The 10,607-nt window shown below is 45.8% G+C and overlaps 1 protein-coding gene across 2 annotated transcripts in view; it reads right to left on the bottom strand.

Moving 5' to 3' along the window:
- Window positions 1–1,789: 1,789 nt before the first annotated feature.
- LOC120957307 (uncharacterized) overlaps window positions 1,790–10,607 on the bottom strand; it is an 8,971-nt gene continuing 153 nt past the window's right edge. The window contains exons 1-5 of one of the 2 annotated variants that reach the window (XR_007451841.1): window positions 10,124–10,607; window positions 9,862–10,029; window positions 8,615–9,783; window positions 3,163–4,874; window positions 1,790–2,862 (exon numbers count right to left, since the gene is read on the bottom strand). The exon at window positions 10,124–10,607 is cut by the window's right edge and continues 153 nt beyond it. Coding sequence is in view for 1 of the 2 variants with exons in the window: in XM_040379450.2 (XP_040235384.2) it covers window positions 4,029–4,874; window positions 8,615–9,783; window positions 9,862–10,029; window positions 10,124–10,181 (2,241 nt within the window). In the remaining variant the exon portion in view is untranslated. Of the gene's footprint in view, window positions 4,875–8,614; window positions 9,784–9,861; window positions 10,030–10,123 lie in introns of both variants that reach the window. The other variant, XM_040379450.2, reaches the window with a different exon arrangement.

Raw genomic sequence — 10,607 nt, 5'->3', positions numbered from 1 at the left:
ACATCACGAAAACTTACGTCATTCCCTTCACTTTTCCACGTCATGTGTTCGGTAGCCCGTTCTATTCTGTCGATTTTATGATGCAGTTTTAGATGGGGAACTTTCCTCATTTTTTCTTTTGCAATATCGAGTGTCCGCCACATTGTTGTTTTTCTTTCATTTAATCCTAGTTCACGTGTTGATTCTTCTTGAGTTCGAAGCTGCTAATCGTTCTAAAAATTCAAATTAATATGTATTAAAACGTGAAACTGCTGTCCATATAGTTCTGGCAGGCGAGTGTGTATGGCAGTTGGCAGGCAAATCAAACAAGCAGTTTCAAAAGATGTACCGTTTTCACCACTAAAATCACCTACCCGGCGGTAGGCGGTTGTACATGTGACTTGGACATAAACTTAAATGATTAAAAAAAAATGGTTACAAAATTTTGATAATTTTTATTTGTTGTCCCCGGTAAGACCTTTTCTGAGGCATGATCGAAATGTGATGTCGCCGCGACTTCTTAATCGTAAGTTATTTTGAAATAAATATGCAGCTTCACCTCAGCTCGTACAGTGTGGCCCGAAACTGGTGTTAGAAAACCCCCGCTTTACTACTTTTACTAGCGTAAAGGTTTTATTTAATGGCTTTTATCAAAATTGCGCATTCACGATGTTTTATAGAAAAAAAGAAACCTACATCATACATTTCCTAATAGTTACAGGCGAATTCCGATACATTTTAACAGAGCCCGGTTTTCAAATTCAGCATGATAAAATTAATTGTGGCTGAGCTTAGCCAAATGGGATGTTTGTGACACGTTAGACGGAACCGCAAGTGCGCCGGTGGGAACGTTGCTATCTCTCATTAGCGATTATATACATTAACGTTGCTGAATTTACTATTCTATTCGCAAACAAACACTCAATTTAGTTAGATTTAAAAAAAACTTTCAATGTCCCGTTTAAATCGATTCATTCAGATAATTATTCTATTCTTTTTCTCGAATCGAGACGAGAAAATTGAAAATTGATAAAAATTGATTTTGACACATATCAGTGCTTAATTTTTCATCGCAGAAAATTGGAATCCAAACCTGCCAAAACATCGACTCTGTAATCGAAAGAACACGTGCATCGTTTAGTTACAAAGTGGACCCGTTTCGATTAGCAATACTCAACTCGACGTCGAGACATCTCGATTGCAAGAATAGAATAAGCCTGAATGAATCGATTTAAAGTTGAAAAGGTAAAACGATGCCGCCGTTCGGTTAACTCTACGCAGTGTTAAATGCTCCAATTTGCTATTGTTTTACAGACATTCCTTCTAAAACCCTAAACTCAAACACACATGATGTGAAGAAACACGCTCCTCCTCCTGCGCTTCATTCGGAATTGGTCGCTATCACGCGATGTCTCAAAAACGGACATGCTCTTCGCAATGGACTTTTGTTTTCCTTGCGGAAGGCTTAAAATAATACAAAAAGCAACTTACAAGCAAACGTCGTAACTGTCTAAAATTATTTACCAAAATATGTGTGTCATTCGTAGCTTAAGCCTAGTAATGGTCTCCAACCTGTGATAAGTGGCGTAAACAGTGAAATATTGTTTTTAAATAAAAGCTGATTACACTAATTATACTGTACAGTTTTTTTACACAATCATTATTAAAATGTCAACAGGCATGTCTAGAATAAGAATAGTAAGCATATTTGATCAAAAAGCGTTGAACAAAGTCTACAGTGGAAGCCCGCATAACGAGTTTAATACGTTCCAGTGACTCACACCGTGCTAGACTCTTTTCCAAAATTTTTGTATGAATATACATACTATACACAATTGGTTCTAGGTTCGAAAATGTGCTTTTTTAGTATTTTTAATTCATACATGCAGATGAGAAACTGAAAAGGTTTTCCTAATGCCTGATATATGGGATGATATTGGAAGTTCGATATTTCTTTAACAATATTATTATTTTTCTTCAATTTTCCTGAAAAAGTGGTCGGTTGTTAAAGTATTTTCTTTAATATCTTCCAAACTTGACAAATTCCCTTCATAAACGTGATATGTAGAGCTACATCTTCGCCCGGGTGATGCTTATTTGCAGTATGCTGCTTAGTTTTAGAAGTTTGGTATAGGGAAAATCATTCGAGACCAGCATCCGTAATCGCAGAAGGCATCAAATCGCCCGACCAACACAGTGGGAGATGATTTTTAAATACTCGCATAACATTTGAACTTAACCAGATACAAAGCTTCCTAATAGCAAATTTAAAATCTCCAAATCTTAGAGGGCTATTTTGACAGTTACCTTTAGCTGATGGGTGAACTTGATAAGAACATGCTTACTGAATATATCAAATTGCTACAGCTGTTCTGTTAATGCAGATTGATTTTCGTCTTTCAAAGGTAGAAGACTTCTCTAGAAGTTAATATATCGATTGAAATAGTCAACAAACTAGACAAATCGTTTTAATGTTACCAATGTCATTAAAAACTCCAGCGGGCTGTAGTTTGGAGAAAAGATGTGCTCTCTGGAGCGCACCTACGACTCCGATCCGACTCCGACAATTGTTAGTAAGATTCCGACTCTGGCAAAATGAGAACCACTAGTTCCGTCTGGAGTCGGAGTCGTCCACAGGCATCCGGAGTCGTCTGGAGTAATCTGGAGACATCCAGTCGTCCGGAGTTGGAGTCGTTCGGAGTGGTCCGAAGTCGTAGTCGTTCGGAGTCATCTGCAGTTGCCTGGAGTCGGACTCCGGAAGGTTCCGGATGACTCTGAAAGATTCCGGATGAGTCGTCCGGAGTGGTCCAGAGTCGTTCGGAGTCGTTCGGAGTCGGAGGAATTCGGAGGTATCTGTAGTGGTTCGGAATAATCTGGAGTCATCTGTGGTCGTTAGAAATCATCTGGAGTCATTAGCAGACGTCCAGAGTCGTCTAGAGTCGTACGGAGTCGTCTGGAGCTGTCCGGAGTTGGAGTCGTTCGGAGTGGTCCGAAGTCGTAGTCGTTCGGAGTCATCTGCAGTTGCCTGTAGTCGGATTCCGGAAGATTCCGGATGACTCTGAAAGATTCCGGATGAGTCGCCCAGAGTAGTCCAGAGTCAACCGGAATCGTCCGAAGTTGGAGTCGTTTGGAGTCGCAGTCATTCGGAGGCATCTGTAGTATTGCGGAATAATCTGGAGTCACCTGTAATCGTTCGAAGTCATCTAGAGCCGCCCGGAGTCGTCCAGAGTCTTTCGGAGTCGTTCGGAGTCGTCCAGAGTCGTCCAGAATCATCCAGAGTCGTCCGGAATAGTCTGAATTCATCCGTAGCCGTCCGGAGTCGTCTGGAGATGGAGTCGTTCGAAGTTGTCGGAGTTCGGAGTCGACCCTTGAAGACTCTGGATTACTCTGGAAGATTCCGGATGACTCCGCCTCCAGACGACTCCACGGATGACTCCGGATGACTATGAGTGATTCAGGACGGGGGCAGACGATTCCGAACAACTCCGGATAATGCTGAGCGGACCTACCGTCCCGGAGTCGGTTCCAAAATTGTCGGAGTCGGATGGGGGTCGACTCCGAATTTTCCTCAACTAAACCCGTCACTAGTTGGAGACCCCTGTACTAAATGATTGTTAGTATGGAAACTCATTTGCAAGAACGATAGTGAAAATTAAATAATTCATGAAATGCAAACCCCGATCTTGATTATGATTTCAGTTCAGCTCCTAAAATACGTATCCTGTACACGAATGATATTGCTAGTTAGGCGTGATAGTACTCGTTATGAGGGGTTCCACTGTATATGTCCTCAATATATGTGGGTCGCGGAAAAAAAAATATCGAAAAGCAAAGCCGCAGTAGTAGTCCATGATGCTGATAAAAGGTTGGAGAGCACGGAGGCTTAAGCTATGGTTCCCTCGCACTATCTTCTTCGCCCGAAGAGATGCCTGCAAATAGGCTACCTATATTGGAGCACACATTGAAGCTCTCTCATAAATACGACTTAAAAAAATATATATCTTTACAGGTGGGAATACGATCCCTCTCCCCCCGTACCCCTCCTACCACTACTTGGTGCCATGTTCGAACAGATTAATGATGGGCGAGATGGCAATCTGGAACACCCGCTGCCCGTTGTCGATCTCGATGCGCGACGCCAGCCGCTCCTCGTACTCGCTGTCCCGCTCGCGCAACGTGCCGAGCCGGCGTCTGCCCTCCCGCTGGCAGACGATCCTGATTTCCTCGCTGCCGGCCGCCAGCGTCAGCTGTGGCTCGTAGCACTGCCCCGCCTCCTCCCCGTCGGACGCTTCCCCGTCGTCGCCCGGCGCGCCCACTTCGGCCCGCTCGGCGCCGGGTGCCGGGGGTGCCGTGGGTTTGCCGCCCTCGTAGTACGACACACCGGGGCCACTGTCCGGCGGTGGCGAGGGCGTGGTCGCACACCCGGGCGTGATCGGGTAGCCGGGCGTGTTGATGTCGGTCGGTTTCGAGTGGCTGCCCGACTTGAGCTGGCTGACGCCGCTCATGTCGAGGGGGCCGAGCAACGGCGACAGCATGCAGAGCGGCTGGAGCGGCCGGGTCAGAAACCGGGGCGTCATCGGGTAGACGGCCAGCGGATCGACCGGGCAGCCGGGCGACCCGGGCGGCAGCAGCGAGCGGGGCGGCGAGCGGGACGGTGGCCGCACACTCACAGGCACCTCCTTTGCTTTGGTGTGATGCTGGCTTGGTGGCTGACTGGTGGTGATGGTGGTGGTGGTACCGCGTCTCGGCGACTTTGTACTGCTGGACGGTGCCGGTGCCTCTTTGGGGGGGTTCGGTGGAACCATCGCACTGCTGGTGGTCGGCTGGCAGGTGGAGGTGGTTGGGACCGGTTCCGTTTCGGCGGGCCCTTTGACCGGGGGCGTAGGTATTGTACTCTGCGGAGGCAAGGCAAGAAGATGAAATTAGGCAATCGCATGGCAGTGTGCAAGTTTGGCGCATTTCGTGCAATGCTTTTTCCGTCTTCATTCATACTACTACTTTCACTCTGGACAACAACACTCAACGAACATTCAAAATCTTATCATATTTTGAACAAGGATGGTACGATTTCATTAAGTCTTCCTTTTTTGCATTAAGTCCTCCGTCCTTCCAAAAAATCGTGGGAACGCACCAAAAAATCATGGGAACTGACCAATAAATCGTGGGAAACCCTGTAAGAGTAGGGGAAAGCGGGGCAAAATGGGCATGTGGGGCAAAATGGGCACCCTCTATTTAAGCATTATTTGACTACAAAAATACTTTCCAATGCTCAAAATGTATTCATTAGAGTGTTCTATGAACACCATGTAAGTTTCATAACCCTAACACAACAAATAACCAAGAAAAGTGCAAAATAAGGTTTAGTAGCATATTGATGTAATTTTTGTCACTTCGAAAATAAGCTTAACCCAGTGTCACAGGGATGCGTTGAAGTTTTACATTATATATTATTAAAGATATGATATTTCTATACAATTTGTCTGAAGAAAGCAAGGCGATCGAATGCGTATTTTTACTAATATAACATAAAATACAAAAATGCTTCACGTGGGGCAAAATGGGCAGTTACGCTTGGGGCAAAATGGGCAGATACTTTTGACAAATGGCGTTTGGTGAGGCTATGGTGTTGTATTTGTCGCCTCAATAATGATAACAGACACAGCTTCAAAAGAATCGATTTTGTAGATTTAAACGTGTAAAAACTGTTTTAATTTTGATAACATATTTTTGGAAGAATTTTAAGGGCTTTTCTGACCAGCAAAACAAAAGATAGAATGAAAATACATTTCACGACACGTGCGCAAAAGCATAGACCATTACCTAAGCGCAGTTGTTGTGGCCCATTTTGCCCCAGTGTTTTGACGTTTCACAGTTTGTTTACATATGCCCATTTTGCCCCAGGGCTATGCCCATTTTACCCCGCGTGTCAAAAATGCTTCTCGTAAAACATCAACTTTTATTTTACATTATTTACATGTTTTTAAGTTGTTTTCATTCTATGTGGCAATTTAAATCCATAGATAAATGGTGGAAGCATGCAATAATGAAAGAAAAATTGTGTTTTATGGCATATTCAAAGGAATATTCAGTAAACTGCTTAACATGCCCATTTTGCCCCGCTTTCCCCTACTAGTTACAAACCATTTCTAGACCTCTACGATAGAAGCGCAAATAAAATACCATAATTTAAGCTTATTGCTATAGATATCTTTTATGGGATATGGATAATGAATTCATAAGAATGTTTCAACTAAATTGCTAAAAGGTAACTGGATATTTGTCTGCTGAAATTGCTCGTGTATTAGCAGAAATCTATGTCATGAAAATCTCACTGTTGAAACACTTCGTAATAATTTGAAATATATTAAAGCGCCTACTATTGATGCATCTTTTTAATTACTTTATTTAACTATTTAACAAAGATAAAGATTAAAGAATATTATTTTGAACATTCAGATTTGTTTCAAACGCTCAAAATTTGCAGCAACAGTTATTTCAAGGCCGTGCCATAATCAACATGGCATGAAAAGCGTTTTTTCAGTACTTGCATCATAATTAGTACAGGTCCCCGAGATACGCGGACGTTCCTTCAATATCAAATCAAATAATTTATTTAACGACTATAACTTCTCATTAAATGCTACATTATACGAACATTTGCTATATTTTGAGTGAAAACTGCGTGATTCGACTTTCGAAATTAGAGATACCTGGATTCTCTCGACCTCCATTAATCGCGACAGCCTCTAATTTCAATCGCAATCCCAATCAGAATCCCAATCGAATCGCAATCAAATTTCTAATCGAATCGCAATCCCAATCCCAATCAGAATTCCCAAACGAATCCTAATCGAATCGCAATCAAATCCCAATCGCAAAGGAATCTTTTAGGGATTCTAGTCCTACCAACGGGATCCGATCCGATCGAATCTTTCTAGGGATTGAATCTTCGAACCTTCCGAATCCTGAATCTCCCAACACTACTGGATACTTGATTCAGGATGTCGGCGTCCTCCTAGACCGACAAAACGACGGTCTTAAATACAACGGGGTTTGGGATGAATTGTGAATAGCACCCAAGAGCTGTTACGCGAATTAACGGCCATTAATGCATTTGTCACATACATCTTCTAATATCGTTGGTTTCTAGTTATTATCACTGTCTAAAAACATATTTTAATACAATAAATCACAATTTACTTCGGCTGTACGGTATTAAAAACAAGATACAAACCCTTTCTTCGAATTCCGGACAAAATTAAATACGTGTTTTTATGAAATTCAGACCACAATATGATAAAACACTATTGCTTTCCACTGCCACTATAGATTCTGATGCATTTCAATGCACGTGGACGCGAATGATAGGAATTATCAAAGAAATAACATAACTGGCGTGTGCTTGAAGCATAACTGCTAAGAATTGCTCTGGTGGTGAACTGAACGATAGAAAATACGTATTTACTGTGGCATCAGGGCCCACTAGGGGTCAGACACGAGTTTTAATTCGTTCTAGCACATCATGGCAATTATTAAAAATTAAAAAGCGGTATGATCAGTGCCTAGATATGAAGATATACGATAAAAAACATGCCAAATGTCCATATTTGGAAGCTGTCCGTAATTTGCAGCATAACAGAATTAGCTAAACTATTTGTAACCTGCGTAGGTCCGAAAATTTATCCAAATAATTTAAAATTAAATTTAATTAAGTTCATACATTTTCGGAATGAACTGGACACATACCATACGTACGTACAGTGGCCGACAAAATAACGTGCCCACTACATACAATTTTACATTTTTTACTTTTTTCCGTGAAAAATGAAGTAATTGTACTGCTTTCATACCAGTTTTCCCGCTACTCCTAAAGATAAACACCCCCTAGCTATCACATTGCCATTTTCTTAATTTACTGTCCGTTACATGTGGCGTCCTTCAAGCTCCTCGCCCGATCTACAGCAAGACTAACAAAGCCAATTGGATCCGATATGATCAAGAACATGCAGATACATCGTTAGATTGGTGAAAAACTGGTATTTGGACAGATGAGTCCAAGTTATTCAAAAATATCTAGACGCGATCCAACAAACCAATACAATGTGGTGCAAATGACGTGATTAGGAAAAACAAAATATGCTAAAGCTCTGAAATACTCTTAGGAAGAAGAGCCAATGCCAAATATGTGCAAATAAAAACAAAATAAATTATGTCACAGATCCTCGAACATGTAAGGAATGCCAGAGGATTGCTTATAAATTATAAGTTTGATGTTATATTTGTTCAGAAAAACATTTTCTGCAGAATGAATGAAGTGGGCACTTTATTTTGGCACAGTGATTTTAATCAATGGTGGAAAAAATATGTTTTCCTGAAGCAAACTCCTCATTTTTGACATGCTATTGTTAAGCTTATCACGAGCAATGTTACAAAAAAATAAAGCAGTACTTTAGCTTCCCTTTTTCACGGAAATAATATGTAAAACATGTAAAATTGTAAGTAGTGGGCACTCTATTTTGCCGGCAACTGTAAATGCTGTTCACAACCATACGCCTATGCTAATTAAAATGACACCAATATCACCATAAAATGACTCCAAATCCCCCCGCGTCACACACAAGCGGCGCCTACTTACCCGCGGTATCGTTTCCGTCTGCGGTTTGCTCGCGACGGCCCGTTTGCTTCGTTGCTGCTCCTCGGGCCGCTTCGGCCGCCGCTGGACGATCTCTTTCTTTGGCTGCGGTTGTTCGGTTTGGGCGGACGGTGCTGGTGGTGGTGGTGGTGGTGTCGGTGATGATGGCTGAACAGGTGGCGGCGGCGGTGGAGGTGATGGTGGCTGAACTGGCGTCGGTGGCTGAGCAGGCGGCGGCGGCGGCGGCGCCGACGTCGCTTGCTCCTCCTCGGTCACCGGCAGCTTCAGCACGGGCCTGGGACGCACGGTGGGCGTGACGGCCTTTGGCGGGGGTGACGGGCGGCGGCCGGCCGAGCTGCTGTACCCGCCGGTCGACGGGCTGCCGCGCTTGTACGGCGGCGTGCCAAAGTCCAGTATGCGGATGTGCGTCCGCTTCCGGCTGGAGGTGGACCGCGAGCTGGCCGTCCCGGGCACGATCGGGTTGTCCAGCGGTGTCGCATTGGAGCGGGGTGGATCGGCCAGCGTCACACCGGCGGCGGCGGTGGTGGTGGCGACGGGCGGCACGTTTTCGTCACTCGCTCCGACCGGCGCCACCTCGGGCGGGTTGGTCGCGAGCAGCACGGTTTCGTGCGACGATTGCAGCGTAACCGTCACCGGCGGTGGTTTGCTGAGCTGATGGGGATGCACGTGGGGATGCGATCGGTTGGCGGGCGAGTTTGATTGCTGTGCTAGCCCGCAGGCCGGTGCGGGGTGCTGCTCAACCGGCACTGGTTGATCGGCGGAAACGGGCGGGCGCTTGTGAGCGCTCGTCGGCAGTGGGTCCGGTGCGACCGTTTCGATCATGCTCAGATCGATCGGCATCATGCTGAGGTCCGGCTCGAGCTGGCTCTGCCCCGAGAAGGCGGAGACGGTGCTGTCCTGCATCGAGCCGGACGTGTTTAGCGCGGTTGGCGGGCCCGCTGCTGCCGGCGGTGGCGTCGGGTGCGACGGTGGCGGTGACTGACTGTCGGCCCAGGCGGCACTGTAAGCCGGCAGGGTGGTAATGACCGCATCGAGCACCGGGCCCGTGCCGGACGATTTCAGCACATTGATCAGATGGTCCACCAGCACCATCGTGGAGTCGGTGTGCGGAAAGGCAACGACGGTGCTGCACAGATTAACCAGCTGCAGGACTGCAAGCGACAGAGAGAGAGAGAGAGAGAAGAGTGAGCATTATCTTTCTGTGTCTATACACACAAACACACACTTACGCTGCGATTGCATCGCGATAAATTCCTTCATCACTTGCTGCAGGGGCTTCTGCAGCACGTTCACCGGGATGCGGCCCAGCTCGAAGGAGCCCTGGTCCGCCCGCAGGTACGGAGAGTCCATGCAGAACTGCTCCGCCAGCATGTACATGTCGTGGTCGTAGAGGTAGCCTGCAGCAACACGAGAAAGCACAACGGATTGGGATCAGATCGGAGGCCGACGTCCACCGGGACTTCCCGGGGCGGGAAAAGAGGCAACACTCACCCAACACTGCACGGGCCGCTACCTCGTGGTACTGTTCTTCCATTGCTTGTTCATTCATTTGCTAGGGCAGGGGGAGGTAGGGCGGGGTAGCGCGTCACAGCCAGCTCGTCCGGTCCGCTTTGTTGATAAACATATTGGTTCAGGCGCCTGCAAGCCTCGCAGCAGTCGTAGATGGCAATGGTTCAATGCTTCACCACGCACGCTCACAATAATAAATGTCACACACTCAGCTTACCGATACCGCACCGAATCGTCTAGCATCATTAAATCCGCCTAGCGAATAAATACACCGCGGGTGCTGTATACGGCAGTTTGAATTCGGTTCTTATTTTGAAACGCAGCGGCCCTCCCGTTACCTTTACCGGACGGCGTTGTTAGCGTCATTCGCCGTCGCTCCCCGCTCCGTTGCTTGGCTTTGGCCGTTGACAGCGCGGTTGCGTTTAGGCCGGCACGGGGTTGAGTACTGCACGCGTCGCGTTAACCC

The sequence above is a fragment of the Anopheles coluzzii genome, chromosome X, assembly GCF_943734685.1.
Source record: "Anopheles coluzzii chromosome X, AcolN3, whole genome shotgun sequence".
Classification (NCBI taxonomy): Eukaryota; Metazoa; Arthropoda; class Insecta; order Diptera; family Culicidae; genus Anopheles; species Anopheles coluzzii.
The sequence above is the reverse complement of the archived record's forward strand: the minus strand, read 5'-3'. Positions and strand labels throughout refer to the sequence as shown.